Consider the following 25,382-nt stretch of genomic DNA (forward strand, 5'->3'; position numbering starts at 1 on the left):
TGATAGCCCATTCACTGCTCAATAGGGACGCATTGGAACGCAGAGCTTTCAAAACACGAGGCACTTCCGGGTTGGATTTTTCTCCGGCTTTCGCCTGCAATATCAGTTCTGTTATACTCACAGACAATATTTTTACAGTTTTGGAAACTTTAGAGTGTTTTCTATCTTAATAAGCTGTCAATTATTTGCATATTCTAGCATCTTGTCCTAACAAAATATCCCGTGTCCGTGTTGCCCAGCAACAGCCCCAAAACATCACTGCTCTAAAGGAGATCTGCATGGAGGAATGGGCCAAAATACCAGCAACAGTGTGTGAAAACCTTGTGAAAACGTTTGACCTCTGTCATTGCCAACAAAGGGTATATAACAAAGTATTGAGATAAACTTTTGTTATTGACCACATACTTATTTTCCACCATAATTTGCTAATAAATGCATTAAAAATCCTACAATGTGATTTTCTGGATTTTTTTTCTCATTTTCTCTGTCATAGTTGAAGTGTACCTATGATGAAAATTACAGGCCTCATCTTTTTAAGTAGGAGAACTTGCCCAATTGGTGGCTGACTAAATACTTTTTTGCCCCACTGTATGTTAAGTTTGCTGAAAATAAACGCAGTTGACAGTGAGCGGACGTTTCTTTTTTTGCTGAGTTTAGTATTCATTTAGTTATCATGTTTGAGCAAAATAACACTGCATTATCCATGTAAAAATGCATAGAATTGCAGGAAACTAGCTTGAAAACTGCAACATTTATTCTCAGCTCCATGCCAGCATATGTAGAACTGCAGGAAATTAGCTTTAAAACTGCAAAAAGAAATCTCAGCTCTTTGGAGAGATTTGTAAACGCCCATCAACTAAGCCCCTTTAAAATCATGAAGAAATCCTGGAGTGGGGTTTTTCAGAAATGTTGGCGCATAGGACATTTTTGGTGCAAATTACATATTTTGTGTGTGTAATAACTAAATTATTATTTTACCTGACTGTGTGCAGGACTTCATGTGTTCTGGCCAGTGGGCTTGCTGGCAGGGGTAGTCACAGTAGCTGGTGTTCCAGCAGCAGTAGAAGATGGCCTCCTTTCTGCAGTTCGCACACCACTGCTTCTTCTTGGTCTCATCCACTGCCTGCAGTTTCTCCACCTCCATCTGCTTCTTCACCTCCGCCACCAGACGCTCCCTCTCCTGTTCCAGACTCTGCCTCATCTCTGCCATAGTCAGCTCTACAGAACATGACAGGACACATTTAGAAAATCTATGAATAGAATTCACTTGATATCAAATATAATGAATGAATATGAATGTAACACATGGATAAAAATGTGTACTATGCATGTGTTTCATAAACGTCCTACAACACATGCATTGAATGAGTATATTAGAAACACAGCTATAATGCACACACTTGCATTATTAAAAAGTTAGAAACACATAGATAACACATTAGTCATCTCATACACACATGAATTGGCTGACAAAGACAAACATACATGTACAAAACATTAGGAATGGCAGTGGTTAGAGCCTTGGGCCAGAAAGCGGAAGGTTCCTGGATCGAATCCCCAAGCTGACAAGGTAAAAATCTGTCGTTCTGCCCCTGAGAAAGGCAGTTAACCCACTGTTCCCCGGACGCCAAAGACGTGGATGTCGATTATGGCAGCCCCCCGCACCTCTATGATTCAGAGGTGTTGGGTTAAATGCAGAAGACACATTTCAGTTGGACAACTGACTAGGGATCCCTCTTTCCATGACATAGACTGACCAGTTGAATCTAGGTGAAAGCTATGATCCATTATTGATGTCACTTATTAAATCCACTTCAAATCAGTATAGATTAACGGGAGGATTTTTAAGCATTGAGATAATTGAGACATGGATTGTCTATGTGTGCCATTCAGAGGGTGAATGGGCAAGACAAAATATTTAAGTGCCTTTGAATGGGGTATGGTGGTAGGTGCCAGGCGCACCGGTTTGTGTAAAGAACTGCAACGCTGCTGGGTCTTCAACGTTCAACAGTTTCCTGTATGTATCAAGAATGGCCCACCACACAAAGACCATCAGCTAACTTGCAATGGCGTCGACATGTGCCAGCATCTTTGTGGAACGCTTTAGACACCTTGTAGAGTCCAAGCCCTGACGAATTGAGGCTGTTCTGGTTGCAAAGGGGGGGTGCAACTCAATATTAGGAAGGTGTTCTTATTATTCTGTACACTCACATTGATACCAACCTAAAAGATGATTATATTTTTAAGGAAAGGGCAAGTATAACAAACCAAGATTGTGTTTCATCTCCGACAGCTCTTGCTGATGTAGCCACTGAAGCTTCTCTATCTCTATCCTCAGCCGCCGGATCTGGGCAAAAATATTCAACAGTTATCACAATGCAGTGAGACAGGAGAGAAGTTTACTTATGTTACAGACTCAACCAAAAGTCTCTTCAGCAGCACTCACCTCTGCGATTGTGTTTCCTGAAGTGCTTTTGGAAAGGTCGTTGTAGATTTCTGTCATCGTCCCTTTAATCGTGTCCATCATCTGAAGAGATCAGGTGAGATTATAACAATTCACAGATTGATCACAGTCAGGTAACTTTCCATATCAATATAGCACAAATATAAAATGTGAATCAATTAACTTTCCCCTGTAAAGTTTCCATCTATTTATTTATTTTACCTTTATTTTACTAGGCAAGTCAATTAAGAACAAATTCTTATTTTCAATGACGGCCTAGGAACAGTGGGTTAACTGCCTGTTCAGGGGCAGAACGACAGATTTTGTACCTTGTCAGCTCGGGGATTTGAACTTGCAACCTTTCGGTTACTAGTCCAATGCTCTAACCACTAGGCTACACTGCCTGTTTAGACATATAGCATCAGGCTAACTCACTTTGCTGGTGTACTTTGCGATGTCAGCTGCCACATCTGCTGAAGCTGTGGGGATCTGGAAGTCTCCTGCCAGGTAAGAGGAGGAAGAGGTGGAGGAGGCACCAGAGGTGACCAAGGTAACTGATGAGGTTGAGGTCTGGGGACCATCTTTAGGCTGCACGGCTGCAAACCACAGAAGAAATGGGGAATGAAAGAAAACTACAATTCAGCTCATATGAACTAATATGAGATAATTGTGTATGCGTTTACAGATGTTGGGGAGTTATGTTTAGTGGACTGGGTTTCTATGTACCTTTTGCTGCCTGTCTGGTCTGGTAACGTGTACTGGAGGATGCCTGCAACTGCTGCTGTGATTGGACCTGCTGTGGGCTGCGTGTCTGTGCCTGCGTCGGAGCCTGGACAGGAACAGGAACCTGTGTCTGGTTTGGCCCAGCCGGCTGCTCCTCCTGCTGCATGGGCCACTTCTGGGAGGACGTCTGGAACTTGTTGGCGGGGTTCCACACCACTGCCCTCTGTACTGCCTGAGCTGTCTCTTTGGGCAGCAGGGGGCGCTGTTTCTTCGCTGCCGACTGGGCTGAGGCAGCTGTGGAGGAGAGGGTGGTGGCTAGGGTGGGAGCTGCAGGGGGGGTGGTGAAGGCCATGTTGGGCTGGCTAGAGGACAGGTTGAGTGTGGGGTTGATGAGGGGCTGACTGGGGTCTTTGGGGTTGGACAAGGTGGCGGAGGTTAGAGGGGGGGTCACTACGGTGGGGAATTTACCTGGTCAGAGAGAAAAAAACATTGATTAAATAAAAACAGACAAACTGTATTTTCCTCCCATCCGATGAGCCTTTAGGCCTCAGTCTGTCAAAAAATTATCACACGAAGCAACGAGAGTACACAAAACAAAATAAACAAGACTTGAAATGAGCCCTCACCTTCCAGCTTGGTGCCAGGGGGCTCCTTCGTGGGCTTAGCGGCTACAGCCCCTGGCTCCCTCCTGGCTCTCTTACGGTCTCTGCCCCCCTGCTCATCCCCCAGGTCAATCACCAGCTCCCTCTCTGAGTCGGAGTCCTGGTCTGGGCCAGCAAGGGCCTGGGGTGCGCCTGCCCTACCCACCTCTAGGGCCTTGGGCCTGTCTGTGGGGGGCTGAGTCTGGGGAGTCATGGGCTTCTCCCGGGAATCTCTCTCTGGACCATTGCTGCCATGTCTGTCTTTGAGCAGGGCTTCAGAGTTTTTTTTATCCCTGGTCCCTGTGACTGCCCCCTTGTCCTCTACCGGTGTGCTTGCCTTGGGCCTCTTTCTAGACTCCCTCTCTGCTTTGTCCTTGTTGTCATGGGCAGCGCTCTTCGGCCTGTGATCCTCATCGCTAAGGTACTCGCTGTTGCTGGAGTCTGACTTTTCGGAATCCTCAGAGTCACTGTGTTCCACGCCCTTATATACGTCCTCAGAGATCTCATCAATGCCTGCACAGGAATAAAGAAACGACATATAAATCATAGAAATAATACATGATGAACATGAGCTTATCATTTATAGGTCTTCAAATTTGTTCCTCTAGACTAGAGATGGGCAACTCCAGTCCTCTGGGACCTGATTGGTGTCACACTTTTGCCCCAGCCCCAGCTAACACATCTGACTCCAATAATGAAGATCTTCATCTTAGAATGCAATTAGTTTAAATCAGCTGTGTTTGCTAGGGATGGGGAAAAGGGTGACACCACTCCGGCCCCGTGGACTAGAGTTGCCAATCCCTGCTCTAGACACAATTCATGGATGGTGTGTGAAAGTGTGTGAGTGTATGTGTGTACCTAGTTGGGCCTTGCAGCTCTCAATGGTCTTGTCCAGGCTCCTCATGGGTTTCTTGGGGGTGGTGAGGAGGAGTGATGACCCCTGTTGTTGTTGTTGATGCTGTACTGTCTCACTGAGCTCCTTCAGGTCCATCTCAGCCTTCACACGATCTGTGACAAACAACACTATAGGTTTCATAAACATTTTGACAGATGGAAATTCATGACTTCTCCATTACTTTTAACCAAATTTCCATGACCAACAATTTGTGGCGTCTCTATGTACATAAATGTAGTACCGACACTGGGAAGCTGCTCTCTGATCCCATGTACCCATGTTGTTGTGCAAGGCACTTAACCCCCCCCCCACCAAGTAGAATACCTATTAGGCAACTGAATAATACACATGGGGTCAATCCAAGGTGTTAGGTTAAGTGCGGAAGACAGATTTTCGGTTGAATGCATTAAGTTGTGCAACTGACTAGGTATCCCCCTTTCCCTCAGTCTGGAGAGGTACTGGATCATACACATAAATGTTCATTTATCAAGGCCCGGTTGAGCAGCTCATTTCTAAAATGTGTTTTGTTAGAGGGGGACTGGAACAAAAGCCTGCACACCCAGTAGTTCTCCTGGAGGATGGTTGACCACCCTTGATGTAAAACATTACAACCAAATATGTTTTATACCTTTATACAATAATGTACTCATTCAATATACCAAAGATCAAATGGCTACCTGTATGGTCGGTTACTAATATTTTTATTCAGCTGAAACAAGCCCACAAATTTTCTTCAGGAAATTCACCTTTTCTAGTTTGTCATGTCTCTCTTAGCTACCTTAGAAGTGTTCACTTTGCAGGCTGATTAGTATCTATTGACTTGCAATGTCTCATACATCGGATGCCCAAATCAACTGGAAGTGTCTACAAAACCAGTTCATAAAACTACTGATCACAATTTACACATTATTATTTTGATTAACATGACTCGATTCATCGAGATTAAAAATAATTCCAACTAAGTGTAATATTCCGATCCTGTCTGATATGTTTATTTTATGTAAAATATGTAAAAAACTGTGCCTAAATTATTTACATTAACAGAAATTATTTAATTAATTTCCATGACTTTTCAAAAACTTTTGGGATTTGATCATTTTCCTAAAACATTCCAGGCCTGGAAAACATCATTTAAAAATTCCATGACTTTTCATGACCTTATGAACCCTGACACTAAAACTCAACCAAAACCAAAACATAACCTCTAACCCAGGGGTGGGAAAACATTTTGGCTCAAGGGCCACATCGGATTTTTTTTTTTAAATGTCAAAATCAATTTGCGGGCCAGAAAATGGGCAGTAATTTGAAAATATATGATAATTTATACATACTATATAGTTTTAGACGTTCAGGTGCGGAGTGTGTTTTTTTTAATTGTTTTTTTTTACTCCAAATAATAATTTACTAATTATAACCCAAAATAAAATGTTAAAAATCTACACTCAACCCCCCCCCCCCGGGCCGTAGTTTACCCAACCCTGCCCTAACCAAACAGACTGCAGAAAGACAAGGTGCTACATAAGGGGGTAGGGTTAGATGGGACTCACCCAGGTTGAGATTGAGGATGCTGCCTGTGCCTGGGGCCTTCTCCTGTTTGGGCACCAGACCAGGGGAGAAGGACTTGGGGCTGCCCGTCATGCTGCCTGCATGGCCCATCTTCACTGAGGCAGGGGATGCTGAGGCAATAACGCATAACACTTTAACCTCCACAAATGTTTTGAGTCTTGATCCTAACCTGTGTTTTGAATGTGACTATACGGTGTTAGTTAGTTATATGATGCGCTATATAGTTATATGATTCAGGAGCATGTTAATTACCGGTATAGTCCATAGAATCCTCCCCAGCACTGTAGTGGAATGGGGGGTTCCTAGGCCCTCTCTCCATCCCATCCTGCTCCACGTCAGAACCTGTGTGTACAGACGAGTTGGTGCTCATGGGAGAGCGAGGCATGTCCGTGAGAGAGATCCTCCGTCCCATCCCGCTCGACAGAGAGCTCTTGCCCAAGAGCATCTTGGGAGATGCGGTCATGTCGAAGTTGAAGCGCATCTTGTCAGGTTTCTCCGTCTTCACGGTCCCTGCGTCGGGGTTGGCTGGGTCCAGCAGCATCTGAAGCTGGTTGTTGGGCGTATAGGGGGTGCGGAAGGGGGCGTAGTTGAACACCCCAAACTTCTTGCGGATGTTCTCCACATAGACCTCCATCTCCTGCATGGCGCTGTTGAAGATGCTCTTGGTCTTCTTCACAGAGAAGGGAATCTCCTTGGAAATGAGGTAGCAATTGTTAATGGGAACCCACGCCCTGCAGAGAAAAAAACACAGGGAGACAAGTTAGGAGTAGGATAAGCAGAGAGACCTATGATTACCTTCAGAGGAGTCCATTACCATACAAATGCAAACAGTACTTCAGTAATTACTATGAAAAGTCCCTTCCATCCGCCACTTTCATTAAATAGCAAGGCTCACCGGTCATGCTGTCCGAAGAAGCGTGCGTCCACCTGTCCATCCTTCTCCCGTAGTGCTTTGGCTGGCCAGAAGGGGAAGCCCTTCAACTTTGCCCATACCAGGGGGTGTGGGTGACCCTGAGAGGGGGGACAGACCGGGGGTCACGGTTAGATAAAACAACATAAACACAAACAGAGGAATAGGATTCGCAAAGACTTTACCTGTGTTGTAAAGAGTATTCTTGAGATTTGTAACATTACATTTAGGCTAATCTACATTTGTCTTCAGCACAAACCGAATTGTGACCTTAAGTCACAGGACAGACATTTACATTTATATCCATAAAATGTCCTTTGCAAAAGAAGATGAGGAAACATTTGTCTTACACATGGCTCACAAAACCAGTTGTCCCTCTTTTGGCACGAGGACAGGTAGCACTCTGGACAGACCTCAATTTCATTCACCTGAAAAAAACAGCATTTTCCACATTGCTGAAATACATTTAGAAAGGAGAAAACAAAACACACAACTGAATGGCATTTCAGTCATCATGTAAAAATGATACTCACTTCATGTTCACAGATCTTCACAACAACCTTTGCTGTTGCTGTTAGTTTGTGATTTCCTGGAACAAACATGTGTGTAAGAGCCAAGTTTTATTTCCAAAGCATGTTGCAAGCAGTATAGTGAGGAAACTGTCTTAAACATGTGTTTTTGACCTACCTCCATTGTAGATGATGCAGTTGTGTAAGATCCATTTCATGTCAGCCAAAAAGGATTCTGTGCAGCCATACATTTTCTTTTTCATATTCTACCAATATAGCAGAGAAAAATATGATTTGATTACACCAGAGCCATGTATTTAGAGAGTTGGGCCCATTGAACTAGGATTTAGAATAATTTAATAGGATCTCAATGGTTGGGCAATTAAAAGTGGCGATCAGCAATTGCTACATCCATTTTTGGACTTAATACTATTATGTACCTATTGATTCTTGAAGAACATAATTTATAAATGGATCATGAGCTAAGTTCAACTGTCGTTCCCCATCAGAACCCAAAATATAAGCTTGTTTACTCCAATGTTTGTAAACAAAGTAAATGTAAACAAACACTGTATAGCCAAAAAACATGGTTAAAACTATCATTTTGATATCATGGATGGTCAGTCCTTGTAGCCATAGCTCTGTCTTTGAATTTGAGAGTGGTTACATTTCTCCAGCCCCACCCCCCCCCCTGCTTTTTTACCGAAACAATGGTGGTGTGTACGCTTTATTGTTTTAACTGCTGATTGACGCTTTAATGTTTCTGCATAATGATGCATTTACATGACAAAATTCTATGGCAGCTATGTTAGCGCCCCATTAACATTACATGGGGAATATTTAAACAACGCTATATTAAAAGAAAAAATCTAAAATTTGGCCCAACTCCTAATGCCTTTTTTCCTCACCCATCTACACACAATACCTCATAATGACAAAGTGAAAACATGGTTTTAGACATTTTTAAGATTCTTCAAACTCTTGTCAAAGTTGGTTGTTGATCATTTCTAAACAACAATTTAAGTATTGCCATAGATTTTCAAGCCAATTTAAGTAAAAAAAAAAAAATGCTATCTGAGCAGCTAACCGATCGCTGCAGCTGTACATTGTCCATCGGTAAATAGCCCACCCAATTTACCTACCTCATCCCCATACTGTTTTTATTTATTTACTTTTCTGCTCTTTTGCACACCAGTATTGCTACCTGCACATGACCATCTGATCATTTATCACTCCAGTGTTAATCTGCAAAATTGTAGTTATTCGCCTACCTCCTCATGCCTTTTGCACACAATGTATATATACTCTTTTTTTCTGTGTTATTGACTTGTTTATTGTTTACTCCATGTGTAACTCTGTGTTGTTGTCTGTTCACACTGCTATGCTTTATCTTTGCCAGGTCGCAGTTGTAAAAATGAGAACTTGTTCTCATCTAGCCTACCTTAAATAAAGGTGAAATAAATCAAATTTAAAAAATTAAAAACTGTAACGAGGCCAATCAGGAACATTCAATGTTGTCTTTCTAAGCAACTCCAGTGTATATTTGGCCTTGTGTTAGAAACACTTTGGGCTTATTTTGACATATTTTGGCAAGAGTGAAACCTCTCGGTTCATCTCTTTCTCCCAAGCCACTCCCCCTACCATAATAACAAAGATGAGTGATCACTTCTACCTCTCTGACAAAACGGTTTTAACTCGCCATTTGCATTTGAGTTTCGATCCAACAGAATCGGTCATATGGACACTGAAACATATTGAGACATTATTTTACTGTAATAGAGAAGTTAATCTTTTGAACCATACCCTGTTTTTTTCAACTCCTCAAATTTCAAGCAAGAGCCAACACTACTAAAACAGATGTACCAATGAACATTCATTATAGAAAATGTATGCTCAGTTTGTCTCGCCCGCATTATGGTACCACGTATCGCTAGCAGCATTTTTGTCAAATATTGTTATACTAGCTATTTGGATGACTGTTTTATAAATCTGCAATAAGCATAAAACAATTATATAAGGAATTGGCACATCATTCTGAGAAATAAGGTAAGCCACTTGATTTCAACATCTGAACAAAGTAGACAGACAAGCATGCTGTTCAAACAGTTGGAGATGGACAGAAGGGTGTGTTCATAACAATTCAACTATTTTGCCTTGTTAGTTGAATTCAGAGCTTGTGAAATTATATCTTTGATCCAAGTTGGCTAAACCTAAAATATAAATATTAGCTGACTTCTCACTAGCACATGGGCTTGTGCTTGAGAGATTATTTATGAGATTGGTGTTAATTGACTATAAATCCTGCTACATTGTTAGTGAATGTGCATTATGCATGGTTCTGGTTAAATGTAACAAAAAGTACATTTTATAGACACACCTGAAAGCCAGATTAGTGATCATAAGAAAAACAGTAGGTACAACTATTTTGATAAAGTAATTAAACTATTAGTGCGTCTTTCACAACAATTTTTGTTGTGAAATTGTTAGACATTACTTGTTAGATATTACTGCACTGTCGGAGCTAAAAACACAAGCATTTCGGTACACCTGCAATAACAATCTGTTAAAACGTGTATGTGACCAATACAATTTGATTTATAGTTGTGGAAGGCATATATTCAGTCTAGGTATAATTTCACAAGCCCTGAATTCATTAGCTTATTTTTGACTGTTTTGTATTTGACCTTTAATTGTACAACAAAGCTTATTTAGAGAAAACATTTTTTTTTTATGTAGATAGTTTTTTTTAAAGATATGTTTCAAGCCATATCGCCCAGCCATACTGTAACCGTTTTAAAATCACCATTATTCTCATGGTGAAATCTCTGAGTAGTTTCCTTCCTCTCCAGCAACTGAGTTAGGAAGGACTCTGGTATCTTTGTAGTGACTGGGTGTATTAATATGCCATCCAAAGTGTAATTAATAACTTCACCATGCTCAAAGAGATATTCGATCTGCTTTATTTTTACCCATCTACCAAATCGGTGGTGCCCTTCCTTGCAAGGCATTGGAAAACCTCCTTGGTCTTTGTGGTTGAATCTGTGTTGTGAAATACACCGCTCGACCGAGGGACCTTACAGATAATTGTATGTGTGGGGTACAGAGATGAGATAGTCATTAAAATATCTTGTTAAAAACTGTTATTGCACACAGAGTAAGTCCATGCAACTTGTTTACAATTTTTACTCCTGAACATATCCTGAACAAAAACATAAATGCAACATGTAAAGTGTTGGTCCCATGTTTTATGAGCTGAAATAAAAGATCCCAGAACTTTTCAATATGCACAAATAGCTTATTTCTCTCAAATTTTGTGCACAAATTTGTTTACATCCCCGTTAGTGAGCATTTCTCCTATTTCAAGCTAATCCATCCACCTGACAGGTGTGGCATATGAAAAAAGATGATTAAACAGCATGACCATTACACAGGTGCACCCTGTGCTGGGGGATAATAAAAGTCCACTCTAAAATGTGCAGTCTTGTCAAACACAATGCCACAGATGTCTCAGGTTTTGAGGGAGTGTGCAATTGGCATGCTGACTGCAGGAATGTCCACCAGGGCTGTTGGCAGATAATTCTGTTAATTTCTCTACCATAAGCCACCTCCAACATTGTTTTAGAGAATTTGGTAGTACGTCCAACCGGCCTCACAACCGCAAACCACGTGTAACCACACCAGCCCAGGACCTCCACATCAGGCTTATTCACCTACGGGATGGTCTGAGACAAGCCACCTAGACAGCTGATAAAACTGTAGGTTTGCACAACCAAAGAATTTCTACACAAACTGTCAGAAACCATCTCAGGGAAACTCATCTGCTTGTCGTCCTAACCAGGGTCTTGACCTGACTGCAGTTTGACGTAGTAACCAACTTCAGTGGGCAAAAGCTCACCTTCGATGGCCACTGGCACGCTGAAAAAGTGTGCTCTTCATGGAAGAATCCAGGTTTCAACTGTACCGGGCAGATGGCAGACAGCGAGTGCCCCATGGTGCAGGTGGGGTTATGGCATGGGCAAGCATAAGCTACGGACAATGAACATAATTGCATTAAATAGATGGCAATTTGAATGTACCGAGATGCTGTGACGAGATCCTCAGGCCCACTGTCATGCTATTCATCCACCGTCCCATGTCACAAGGATCTGGAAGCTGAATTCCTGGAAGCTGAAAATGTCCCATGGCCTGCATACTCACCAGACATGTCATCCATTGAGCATGCTTGGGATGCTCTGGATTGACAGCGTGTTCCAGTTCCCGCCAATATCCAGCAACTTCACAAAGCCATTCCACAGGTCACAATCAACAGCCAGATCAATTATATGCACTGCATGAGGCAAATGGTGGTTACACCAGATACGGACTGGTTTTCTGATCAACGCTCCTACCTATTCTTTTTTTTAGGTATCTGTGACCAACGTATGCATATCTGTATTCCCAGTCATGTGAAACCCATAGATTTGGGCCTAACTTATTTATTTCAATTGATTGATATGAACTGAAATGGTTGCGTTTATATTTTTGTTCAGTGTATTTAGGCTTGCCATAACAAATGGGTGGAAAACTTACTCAAAACATATTAGCTTTTCATTTTTTATTAATTAGTAAACATTTCTTAAAACATAATTCCACTTTGACATTATGGGTTACTTTGGGTAGGCCAGTGACAAAATCTAAACGTAATCAATTTAAAATTCAGGCAACACAACAAAATGTGGAAAAATTTAATTTAAGGCTTGTGAATACTTTCTGAAGGCACTTTATTATCTGTAGACCACGATTTATAGACTCAAAAAGCTCATCATTGCCTTGCTATTAGAGGGCTCCAAGTCGGGAATTGATAAACGTCTGCTAAATGACTGAAATGTGAATGTAATGGTACCTTCTCTAGTGTTGCGAGGTCCATTGGGTGGTATATGTACTCAGCATAGTCAGGGTGCTGCTCCAGAGCCACAGGCTTCCAGAAGGGCTCAGTCTGCCCACAGAAGAAATAAATATTAGTTAAACTCTCATAAACAACAGAAGCGATAGACCCATCTCTAGCCCACAGTGGACACCTAGAGGGCATGAGAGAGACTTTCACTAACTTACCCCCGGCTGTTTCATCTTCTGGAGGGCAAACTTCAGCAGGTAGGACAGCTGGTCTATCGTTAGCATAGTCATGGCCTTGCTCTGTGTCTCTATGCACTCTGCTACTGTGATTTTCTAGAAAAATGACGAAGTCAGGACAATGTACCATTGACAAATAGTAGCTGGGTAAACACAACCACTCACAGTAGGTTGCTGTGCTGGCTATTAACTATGCATCTACAGTATGTCAATCTATAGGAGACTGTGGTACTAGTACTCATAGGAGGCAACATCCATCTAGAGAGGGATGATAAAGATCCTGCCCACTTTATGTTAGCCCCATCTAAACAGGCCTGGGGTCCATTCCATTTAAATTCAATAATTAGGAAGTACCACGTGTAGTACCATTATTATAGGATAATATGTTTATTTTTTTTGTTTTACTAGAATGCAGAGTCCAATTGGAATTGACCCCAAGCATGCCTCCAACCCCATCACCTGACACCCCAAAGAGCAAGCGGACATTAAGCTAGTGGTTAAGCGAGAATGTGCCTGGAACACTCCCATACCGCTTTCACACGTATATACACCAACACACCCACACGCACGGCACACACGTGAGTGAGTACCTCACACTCTGGACAGAACCAGTCACCCTCGGGCTCTGCTGGCAGTTTGAGGCACTTGGCATGGTACACCCTCGGGCAGAGCTCACAGCAGAGCACCTGGCCCTCGCGGTGGCACAGCCAGCAGTAGAAGTCATTCCTGCTGTCCTGCGGGACAACATCAACAGGGTCTGTGGTGAGTGATGACTGCTTCACATAGTAAAAGGGACCATGTCTTAGTTCTGACTGAAATGCAGGCAAGAGAAACAGGGGGCGGGTTTCAAAACACACGCAGAAAACAAAACACAAAAAGGTGCAGTGCAACAGAAACACACAGATAATCACAAAGTGGCAAGTAAGGCAGGGTAATAAGCAACATGTAAGGCAAAATAAGGCAGGCACCAAACACAAGACCGTTAAGTTGGTCTAGTCAATATCAATGAAGGCCTATACGATAGTAATGTCATTGTTCTTGATCTAAACCGGAAGTTTGTGTTATTGTCATCTTTTTAAGTTGTCAGACTTGCAATGTGCAATTTCATTGATGACTATCCCTGGTGGACCAATAACCAGTTTTGTGTTGGGTATCATGCTTGACACCACATCAACCAATCAGTGAACAAGACACAATACTCGTCAGCACATATCTATAGTGGGGCAAAAAAGTATTTAGTCAGCCACCAATTGTGCAAGTTCTCCCACTTAAAAAGATGAGAGAGGCCTGTATTTTCATCATAGGTACACTTCAACTATGACAGACAAAAATAGAAAAAAAAATCCAGAAAATCACATTGTAGGATTTTTTATGAATTTATTAGCAAATTCTGGTGGAAAATAAGTATTTGGTCAATAACAAAAGTTTATATCAATACTTTGTTATATACCCTTTGTTGGCAATGACAGAGGTCAAACGTTTTCTGTAAGTCTTCACAAGGTTTTCACACACTGTTGCTGGTATTTTGGCCCATTCCTCCATGCAGATCTCCTCTAGAGCAGTGTTGTTTTGGGGCTGTTGCTGGGCAACACGGACTTTCAACTCCCTCCAAAGATTTTCTATGGGGTTGAGATCTGGAGACTGGCTAGGCCACTCCAGGACCATGAAATGCTTCTTACAAAGCCACTCCTTCATTGCCCAGGCGGTGTGTTTGGGATCAAACACACCGCCTTGCTGATGGAAGGAGGTTTTTACTCAAAATCTCACGATACATGGCCCCATTCATTCTTTCCTTTACACGGATCAGTCGTCCTGGTCCCTTTGCAGAAAAACAGCCCCAAAGCATGATGTTTCCACCCCCATGCTTCACAGTAGGTATGGTGTTCTTTCGATGCAACTCAGCATTCTTTGTCCTCCAAACACGATGAGTTGAGTTTTTACCAAAAAGTTGTATTTTGGTTTCATCTGACCATATGACATGCTCCCAATCTTCTTCTGGATCATCCAAATGCTCTCTAGCAAACTTCAGACGGGCCTGGACATGTACTGGTTGAAGCAGGGCACGTCTGGCACTGTTAATAATGGTAGGCTTTGTTACTTTGGTCCCAGCTCTCTGCAGGTCATTCACTAGGTCCCCCAGTGTGGTTCTGGGATTTTTGCTCACCGTTCTTGTGATCATTTTGACCCCACGGGGTGAGATCTTTCATGGAGCCCCAGATCGAGGGAGATTATCAGTGGTCTTGTATGTCTTCCATTTCCTAATAATTGCTCCCACAGTTGATTTCTTCAAACCAAGCTGCTTACCTATTGCATATTCAGTCTTCCCAGCCTGGTGCAGTTCTACAATTTTGTTTCTGGTGTCCTTTGACAGCTCTTTGGTCTTGGCCATAGTGGAGTTTGGAGTGTGACTGTTTGAGGTTGTGGACATGTCTTTTATACTGATAACAAGTTCAAACAGGTGCTATTAATACAGGTAACGAGTGGAGGACAGAGGAGCCTCTTAAAGAAGAAGTTACAGGTCTGTGAGAGCCAGAAATCTTGCTTGTTTGTCGGTGAACAAATACTTTTTTTCCAAAATACATTGCAAATAAATTCATTAAAAATCCTACAATGTGATTTTCTGGATTTTGTTTTCTAATTTTGTCTGTCATAGTTGAAGTGTACCTATAATGAAAATTACAGGCCTCTCTTGTATTTTTAAGTGGGAGAACTTGCACAATTGGTGGCTGACTAAATACTTTTTTGCCCCACTGTATGTGACTGTTCAGAATGTGGGACATGTTCATTGTCAGTGGAACTGAATTCAAAGGTTTTGGCTTGGGGTTGAATCATGTCATACATGTAAAACAAAGCATTCACAACACAAACAAACATATTTGGCAGGCATATCTACTCTTTCCAAAAAAGGCAGTTTAGAAAAGTAATTTTAAAGTATTCTACTCTATAAACAGTTATCATGATTAATCAGCAGACAGATAAATCATCTTAATAGTCAAATCATCAATACATGGTAGACATTTTTGGGATATGAACAAATGCATCCGACCACAGAACATGAAGCAGTGTCTTTCATTTAAACCTGGAAGCACAATCAGTCATGCACAGGTGCACAATCAGTCATGCACAGGTGCACACACACACACAGTCACATACTACACCTCCACCCCACCTGGTCTTTGTTGTTGCTGTGGACGGCTCCAGGTTTCTTCTTCTTCTTCAAGGGGCTGGGGGAGGTGTCTGAGGGGTAGTGGCCGTTGGAGGAGTGGGTTGGGCTGGACACCTTCCTCTTCTGAGTCGCCAGCACCCGCTCTGCTGACCCGGGGTCAGACACTAGTGGCAGGAGCAGAGGGGACACCAGGTAACCATACATACAACACAGAGAGTAGCAGCTTATAGGAATCTTAGAAGGACAGAGACTAGATCCCTGGCATGAAAGGCTAGAGCGACAGAGGCACTCCCAGTCCCAGGCCACTCTACACAATGACACTCAGATGGGGGGTTATTGAAGGTCAAAGGCAGAGTAAATCCTCAAGCATTCTTTTTGTTAGCAGAACCCCTTCATCGAGAGACTTAATATGGTGGTTGCCCAGGAATACTGAATCGAACCAGATAAGGGATTTTGGTCACCAAACCCTACTGCTTGGTTTCCCAATCTGGCAACAAATTTCATATGTTAAGTCAGTGTGGTCGGGCCCTGTGATAGTGATCACGTGTGAAGGATGCCTCCTAAATGGTGACTTAGGCTAACATCCACAGCACGTTGTGGTGAGGCTGAACCCGGGCAACAACCTCAGAGGTCGTGGTGATACGATTTTAACTGAATGGCACAATGGTTGCTCTGTGTAGCTCTATGAGATCCACATCAAACAACAAGTATGTTTAACGGTAAGATAAACACTAGAAGAAGAATACTAGAATATGCAGTCTTCTCAAAATACAACATTGGTCTTAGCATGCGGGGCCTTGTTCTTACCTTTGGATCGCAGTGCCACATCCATCCCCTCTACCACATCCGACTCCGTCTGTACCTCGTCCTCAGCCAGACTGCACAGCACAAAATGAAAGGAGGAGAGAGAGTCAGTCACAAACAGTGTTCACAAAACAAATCATGTCACACAGTAAACAAGTGGAACACCACCTAGGGCAGGGTCCCAGGGGACAAAGTCACCAGAGTTTCAGCAGGTTTCCATTGTGGTTACCTCATCAGCTTTATTGAGAAACATCAATAGGTTATTATTGTTACCAAATCTAAGGCGCAGCCGATGTGGCACAGAATTGACTTCGACCTCAGATCCATGGCCTTTAAGATCATTCATGATCACGAATTGTAAGTCGCTCTCAATAAGAGTCTGCTAAATGACAACCACATTTTTTTTCAGAGTAATCATGTCTTCCTATGCATGTCTATAATCATTGGTAATCACAGTCAGATAAACTTTAGACGTTGGGAGTGTGTGTTCCATGGGGTGCCACTGGAGAGAATCTCCATGGCAACAGGTCCTCTTTATTCAGCTTGCACAAGAGTTGCAATAAAACGCAACACTTGTGCTTCAGCACAACAAATAAGGCCATCCAACTGAGTAGGCTGTGTGCTCCTGTCCTCCAGGACACAATGGAGAGACAAGGGCTTCAGTCCCGATGAGGGCCATGCATTGACGAGTTTGTTTGCGTCCCCATTTGCCCACCTACCTACACTAAAGAAGATCTTTCTGTACAATGCAAGCTCATTCAAAAGAGCAACGCCGTAAACACATTTTGGGGTTTTCAATGATTACAAAAACACTTCAACAAATGCGTAGGCTACGTCACAAAAGGGTTTTCACCTTCAAAATGGACGGTAACTCACAGAAGATTGCCTCAGACAGTCATGGATGAGAGTGTAAAAAGAAGGTGATTTTTGGTAGCCACTCAAACCCCAGCTCTCACAACTGGCTATTCCTATACTGAACAAACATAAACGCCACATTTTCAACGATTTTACTGAGTTACAGTTGATATAAGGAACTCAGTCAATTTAATACATTCTGTAGGCCCTAATCTATGGATTTGACGACTGGTCAGGGGCGCAGCTTTGTGTGGGATTGGGAGGGCATAGGCCCACTCACTTGGGAGCCAGGCCCACCAACTGGGGAGCCAAGCCCAGCCAATCATAATGAGTTTTTCCCCACAAATGGGCTTTATGACATACAGAAATACTCAGTTTCATCAGCTGTCCGTGTGGCTGGTCTCAGACGATCCCGCAGGTAAAGAAGCCGGATGTGGATGTCCTGGGCTGGCATGGTTACACGTGGTCTGTGATTGTGAAGTCGGTTGGACGTACTGCCAAATTCTCAAAAATGACAGAGACGGCTTATGGTATAGAAAATAACATGAAATTCTCTGGCAACAGTTCTGGTGGACATTCCTGCAGTCAGCATGCCAATTGCACGCTCCCTCAAAACTTGAGACATCTGTGGCATTGTGCTGTGTGACAAAACTGCATATTTTAGAGTGGCCTTTTAAAGTTCTGGGATCTTTTATTTCAGCTCATGAAACATTGAACCAACACTTTACATGTTGAGTTTATATTTTTGTTCAGTATAGAAACCCACTACACCAGATCACTTCAGTAAGCTCTACGGAGTCAACCTTGGTCTGACTAGCTAGCTACAGGTTTTTACCTGTTATATAGGTCTGTTAACTAGCCTGTTCTTAACAGCCAAAATAAGATTTCCACAGCAAATCATATCAATAACAAACAATATTGTGCAAAAATGTAAACTATAGCTTCTTCCATTTACAGAAACGGACAAATCAAAGCCTGGAGCTTTTTGTGTATTTGGTTTTGCTCTCTTCTAATTCCCTCAGGAAGAAAAATGAGGAGAAGAAAGGGGAGGGGGTCCTTGGTGATGAATGGGGTTCTTTGAGAGTTCAGCCCCTCCTTTGTCAGGGCCACTGAGGGCCTCGTTCCAAGGATGTAGTCATATTCATTGTCCGAAAATAATCCTCAGGATCCAACACAGGTCCCACTCTGAACCGGACCCAATACCCTGGTGGCTCCTGATAGGAGAACGTCTAGGTATAGGTAGCCTAACAGGCTAATATTCAGCACTAGATCTAGAATAATTGTTGTTTTCAAGAAGTGGACAAGTGGGAATGTTATAGATGTTCTCAGATGAACATTTGAGACAAAGATTTGGATAAGATTAGAGTTGATATATTCTTCAGAATCCACATCCATTATGGTCATTGATCTGGAAGACAAAAAGGACAGAGTAGAAAAAGGAGAGGCACAATGCTCCAGAGCCAGAGCTGAGGGCAGCCATTGATGCATCCACGCATGACTACCACTGTGAGAGGCCATTAACTAAATCTACTAAGCCAATAAAGCCACCCTCATTAACACGCACTGTAAACCTTGACATCCTGCTCATCAAACCAAGTCCATGACACTGAGCATTCATAAACCTAAGGTAATGCTTAACAACCCTGTCACCACATTCACATGAGAAGTCTCAATCAATAAATCACTAGGCATAATCGCCATTATCAAAAAGACTGAGTCATGAAATCACCCATAATGCAATCTGGATAACGAGAGAAGATCAAGAAGATACAAATGGAAGAAAACTCTAAAAGTATCCAGCATATGAGTCTCGTCTTGTTTAGACATGCTGCCCTTCAGGGCCTTCCTGTTCCAGGCACAGAACGAAAAAACGAACGAGGCCCACATGAAAGAGAGCAAATGTTAGCCAACTCTCTGTGCTACGTGTCCTACCAGCGAGAGCACTGTGAGAGGACTGAGCACTTTAATCATGCAATCCAGCAGTAAGCCAAGGTTCACACTCGTTATTCACTCAAAAATAGGCCCACCGAGCAGCCAGAGTGACACAAGAACCACCTGATCCTGTAGCGTCTAGCTAAGCAGATCGTTTAGTCGTCCTATGTTCTTCCAGAGGGTATTTCAGACCAGGAGCAGAATTCCTGAAACCTGGCAGAATCACAGCAGAACAGATAGCAAAAAAATCTTCAGTATCTATGAATATTCCAGAAGACCAAAATTCAGGATAACATTAGCAAACACCACAAACTATTAATGGCTGATAGAAGAAGAAGAAAAAAAGACACACACATTGAATCTGTGCCTTGAGATTCCACTGGCTCCTCAGAGACAGCCAAGCAGAGGCATAGCAGGGTTCTCTCGTCACAGAAAATGGAGGCCACAGCCGACTCCTCTCCCTCCTCTCCCCCATGCCGACCGAGGCTCCAGTCACAGGCACACACACCAGGAACAGGAGATCCGTGGAGATTACAGCTCAACATCCAAACACCAAAACACAGTTAAGCCAAACCACCGTCACTGCTGAGTACAACAGGAGGGAGACAGACGAGACAGGCGAGAGAGAGAGAGAAGAAATCCAGCTAATTGGAAATCAGTTATCCAATGTAAGCCCCCCCATATTCAGTTTCACTGTGCCCACTGCTGTCGAATAATAATTAGGCATAATAATATGAAAGAGACTGAGAGAAAGAGAAATTGTTAGACTATAAGAATAAAGACATCTGGCAAACTTAGGACCTATCCCTGGGAGAATACACTGTTTCTCCGTCTCATGCAACACAGTTGTGTCTAGTACAGAGAGAGGGTCTGGGTTCCTGCTCTGTAATTGGTGCCATGAAAGCAGGGTTGTTTCATTGAATGCTTTGTGTTGGTGTCCTTGAATCCACTGAGGATCAGTATTGTTGATGGAGAAACAACCTGGCGCCCTTGCCACCCTGCAGCCCCTGACCTTCAGAGAGAAGACTGACACTGAGGGACATAACGCACAAACAACACCGTCAAGATTAAATTTACCATTCACTCAAGACCATATGAAACCACTAGTTTTAGGCACAGTCTTGCAGAAATAGGTTCTATGCTTTTGCCAGCATTTCATACTATAATCACTGCAGAAAGATTAGATTCATTATACCCGATACATTTTTGTACATTTTTTAAAACCAAAAAACATGTTCTTCATCAGAGATAATTCACACTTAGTAGCATACCTTGTCTTATACCACAGAATATGTAAGAAAAATCCTTCAGCCTGATTTTTACACTGGGCTGGAGGAGATGAAACAAAGATGGCTGTAGAATTTTCCAGAAGGCCCCTGCTCGCTCTGTGCTGCCGCTCTCACTGCGATTGTCAATCTTTAACCTCAACTGCTGCTGTGATTGGCTGAAGGGTCTGCAGGGCGGGACCGGATTGGTCGGCTGTGGTATGCCACATGACTCGCTGTGCGCAGCTTATTTCTTCCTTAAAAACACATTTTCTGCTGCAATGCAGATTCCCTATGCATTAAAACGGTGTAATTTCACCTCGGTTTAAAAGGTTGTCAGTCTGTTTTGATTGCAACCGAGCGAATGGGTAGAGGTTTTAGAAGAGGGTTTTTGAGTTGTTCTTTGTGGTTAGGAGGCAGTAAATCACAAGCAGACCATATAAAAGCCTGGTGTCCAATTTACAAGCAATGCTGCCTCAGCTAACCCCAGCAACCCCAGAGGACTGCCTAAAGATAACCTGTCACCAGATGACTAACATTAGGCCTACCACTAACATAACGCTAATGGAGCTCAACGTGAATTTATACACATCTCCAAGCTCACCTAATGATTGTTCAAAATTGTCCTTTTTTTCCCGGGGGTGTTGGATCACTTTTGGCTTTGTCCATGAGTGTACTGAAATGTTTTACCTTTTTTTATTATTTAACTTGGCAAGTCAGTTAAGAGCAATTCTTACTTACAATGATGGCCTACCCTGGCCAACGCTGGGCCAATTGTGCGCCGCCCTATGGGACTCCCAATCAGGGCCGGATGTGATACAGCCTGGATTCAAACCAGGGACTGTAGTGATGCCTCTTGCACTGAGATGCAGTGCCTTAGACCGCTGCGCCACCCATCCCCCATCCTTTCATGAACCACAGTAAAAGAGGAAGCTAACGTAATGGTGGTTGATGTGCCGTTCACATACTGTAATTAGAACATGCTTTGTATAGAGCCAAACCAAGGTGGTTGATAGTGAGGATGTAGAAATTCTAATATAGATTTGACACCAAAGTTAGCTCATAATTGTAAATGGAAATACATTCATTTTTCTAGTATTGTAGGCATATCAAAGTAAAATGTGGATTTTATGATCTGCTGTGCCATGGTAACTAATTACATTATTAGAACCTATGATTGACTTTCTGATTCATGCAAACATTTACTTTTAGGCACTATTTGGAAACAGGTAGGGAAGGGGCTAGTTATTAATTGTGATTCATTATTTGAATTAAGAACCATAAAGTAATGTCCTATTAAACACCAGTGGAAACAGTACTATAAATTGCTACCAAAAAGGATTCTTGTGAATTAAGAGCCAGATATGCAGTTTCTATAACCTACTTACAATAAGGGATATGATTATCTTAACACAAGTATTTCAGAAATGTCAAACCAGGCATTTAAATGAAGCAGCAGATCAATGGTGTTTTTGTCTCTACAGCTATAAATAGGTGAGAGGCCCGAGCGGTGCAAGGGGGGGGAGAACACAAGCACACAAATGCAGACAAGTATGAGTTGAGCTGAAGTCAAACAAACCATCACACAAAGAAGATACACACAATCAACAATCACTAAAAATATAGTGTTTCTCTGGGTGGCAGTTTGATTTGTAATGACATGAGTAGAGCATTACCCAGAGGGACAATCAGTTTCTAACACAAAATGGCCACTGTTTGAGGCACAGAGCAGAAGAAGCAGCTTTACAAGGATGAGTGCTACAGAGTCAACGTAGCACTGGCCTGTAAACTGGAGGACTTTGGCCGTAAATTGAGACCCCATATTCGATGAGCTTCAAAACAACTAGACTACACAGGGCTAATAATGTGTGGAGGATGAATGAAATGTACCAATTTCCATCAGACCCTCCATTTTTGGTTTCAGAACACTGAATGAACCCTGAGGACTCAGTTCTGATGAGGGTGAGACTGGAAATTAATTTAGTGTCAATTGGTGAAGAATTATTTCATATTTTCGTATTACATTTTTTTATTTAACTAGACAAATCAGTTAAGAACAAATTCTTATTTACAATGACGACCTACCCCAGCCAAACCCTAACCCGGACGACGCTGGGCCAATTGTGCGCCATCCAATCACGGCCAGTTGTGATATAGCCTGGAATAAAACCAGGGTCTGTAGTGACGCTTCTAGCACTGAGATGCAGTGCCTTAGACTACTGCGCCACTCGGGAAAATCTGCAGATATTAATTATGAAAGTATTAATTTTGTCCCCCAAAACACTACTTACTGTAAGAAACCAGTGTTGAGTTAGCTATCAGCGTCTGGAGACCCCCCGACCCGGTCAGTCTAACAGGCACATGTGTTTCCCCCACGACCATTCTCCCTGGCCTGGCATGACACACTAAATCACAACAACAAAAGATACATAACACCCCCCCCCCCCCCAATCCCGCCACCCCACTAGTCCTCCTCAGCCACCCATCCCCCAGCCTTGTGTGCCATGACACACAAGGCTGGCACAGCAGAGGGGAGATAGATAAGAGATTGCAGCATTTGTAGCTTACTCTCTTTTGCATTATAAAAAAGACAAGGAAACCAAGGATTTGCCATGGTCCACTCTGCAGTCCACTGCATGGCAGCCTGGATGTCTGGGGAACACATGTGAGCCTGTCTGCCACACACAAACACACACACACAGAGATAGACAGAGCGCGCAGAGGGGAGAGTCCTAACCCAACCCCCACCTAAGCTCTCTGTGGTACAGGGGCCTCGCAAGGACTCCCCTGCCCCCAAAGCCCCCCCCACCCCACTCCTTTGGGAAAGCAATCTGTGATTTTCAGGTATTCACATCCAGATTTGCACAGCAACATTCACATAACAGAGGAGGAAGGAATGTTGTAATTAGAGTTGAGATAAATAGACAGGGCTTACCTCTGTGGATGCATGGCTGCCTGACACACTGTTATGGCAACACTTATAAAACATGGAGGACACTCTCAGCCGGGGAAGGCTCCGTTCTTCAGGCAAGGCGATCAGGCCTGTCTGATGGTAGCCAGGCCCTGACTGGCCCCTTTGTCACAGGCGGGATGTAAGACCGCATCCGATTGGCCGAAGGGTTTCCTGAGTAATTATCTTTGTTCAGCGCAAGCAGGAGCAGCTCTGAGTGCAGGAGAGACATGGAGATAAAAAAAGAGAGAGAGCTAGGCCCAAATCACAAAATAACACACACACACAACAATGTAATACTGTTTCCTAAGGTTACATCTGGTGCAAGTTATGTTATTTTCACAGATTATATAGTAGAAATGGCAGCATCTACTAAATGAAAAACAGACAGCAGGGCTGCTCTGTTGTAACCTCCATTTTTGTAGAGAAGGCCTTTGTCTAAACCCCTCCCTTCTTCTCAACCGTCTTCAGAGGAGAGAGGGCACATAGGCTCGTTCTTCACCAAAACTACAACCAAGGCCTGGAGAAATTGCACACAATTTAAAATATAGACCAGGGAATGTTTCCCTATAATATAAGTGGAATTAAAAGAAAAACTGAATGGTAAATCCAGATCATATATAAAGAAAATAGGATGAACATAAAAGGAAACAAGTTACAATTATTCTGAAATAAATATGAATAAATTCAAAAGAAAGGCTATTTATGGGCTTGTTCCAAAATAGAAATAGCTATTATGTATACTACAACAAGATGGGACTCATTTTATCTACTAAGAGTTACATTAAAACATTTTACAAAAATAATAATTTTATAATTAATAAATCATCAGGCCAAACAGCATTACTTGAAAGTACAGTTTCTCTAAAAGAGAAACATACAAGTAAAAATACACAAAAAATACTTTGCAAAAAAAGATTTGAAAAATAAATACATACAATAGGTTACATATTGTTATATACCAGGGGTCAGCAACAGGCTCATTAGTGATTTTTTTGGGGCTCCCCAGAGTAGTTTGGGGGTTGTTTTCAGGTTTTTTAAAAGACTAAAATCACCAGCCCCCCAAAAAAGGTAATTTAGGAAATCTGTTCCCAAGTATTCCAATTTATTTTAAAAATTAGGCGTGATTGTGTCTCAATGTAATCAAGGCATGAAATGATTGTATTTGAAAACAACAATCTATTTTTTGGCTGACTTGTGGTCAGTTTGAAGTGTACAAATTACTATAATTATGTTCCGGCCCCAGACCATCCACTCCGACAAAATTCGGCTTTCGGCTGAATCTAGTTTACGACCCGTTATAAACACTACCCGTAATCGCAAATTTTGGGGTACAGTGTTATGTTTGTTGTAGGGCTGTTGAACATTCTATTCTGTGGATGGTTAATTTTCTGGAGTATTTATAAGGCCTAATCCATAACATATAGGCTAATTTCTGGTCTTACAATTGAGGTTGGAAGTAGCACTTATCACATTAAAGAAAAGTAAAGAAAAGGGGAGACATTAAAGAAAATGGGAGACATTTTGTAATGCCAGACAATGCAGACCAGAACAAATGACAGTATGTGCATGTATGTGTGTTCCAAGGAACCTACTGCTTGCATCATGTGCTCC

General features: G+C 42.4%; 1 protein-coding gene across 4 annotated transcripts in view; it reads right to left on the bottom strand.

Annotated features, from left to right (window-relative positions):
- LOC135528003 (MYND-type zinc finger-containing chromatin reader ZMYND8-like) overlaps positions 1-25,382 on the bottom strand; it is a 34,754-nt gene that overhangs the window by 7,438 nt on the left and 1,934 nt on the right. Inside the window, exons 2-20 of one of the 4 annotated variants that reach the window (XM_064956751.1) lie at positions 23,754-23,981; positions 16,770-16,840; positions 15,966-16,126; positions 13,387-13,530; positions 12,779-12,892; positions 12,570-12,662; positions 7,866-7,953; positions 7,712-7,767; positions 7,529-7,606; positions 7,164-7,279; positions 6,521-6,999; positions 6,250-6,378; positions 4,666-4,815; positions 3,793-4,320; positions 3,170-3,634; positions 2,879-3,039; positions 2,447-2,527; positions 2,269-2,347; positions 979-1,218 (exon numbers count right to left, since the gene is read on the bottom strand). In XM_064956751.1, the coding sequence (XP_064812823.1) occupies positions 979-1,218; positions 2,269-2,347; positions 2,447-2,527; positions 2,879-3,039; positions 3,170-3,634; positions 3,793-4,320; positions 4,666-4,815; positions 6,250-6,378; positions 6,521-6,999; positions 7,164-7,279; positions 7,529-7,606; positions 7,712-7,767; positions 7,866-7,953; positions 12,570-12,662; positions 12,779-12,892; positions 13,387-13,530; positions 15,966-16,126; positions 16,770-16,840; positions 23,754-23,767 (3,247 nt within the window). In that variant the 5' untranslated portion in view covers positions 23,768-23,981. Of the gene's footprint in view, positions 1-978; positions 1,219-2,268; positions 2,348-2,446; positions 2,528-2,878; positions 3,040-3,169; positions 3,635-3,792; positions 4,321-4,665; positions 4,816-6,249; positions 6,379-6,520; positions 7,000-7,163; positions 7,280-7,528; positions 7,607-7,711; positions 7,768-7,865; positions 7,954-12,569; positions 12,663-12,778; positions 12,893-13,386; positions 13,609-15,965; positions 16,127-16,769; positions 16,841-20,824; positions 20,908-23,109; positions 23,199-23,753; positions 23,982-25,382 lie in introns of those variants that run through there. The other 3 variants (XM_064956748.1, XM_064956750.1, XM_064956749.1) reach the window with 3 other exon arrangements.

This window comes from Oncorhynchus masou, chromosome 33, assembly GCF_036934945.1.
Source record: "Oncorhynchus masou masou isolate Uvic2021 chromosome 33, UVic_Omas_1.1, whole genome shotgun sequence".
Taxonomy (NCBI): Eukaryota; Metazoa; Chordata; class Actinopteri; order Salmoniformes; family Salmonidae; genus Oncorhynchus; species Oncorhynchus masou.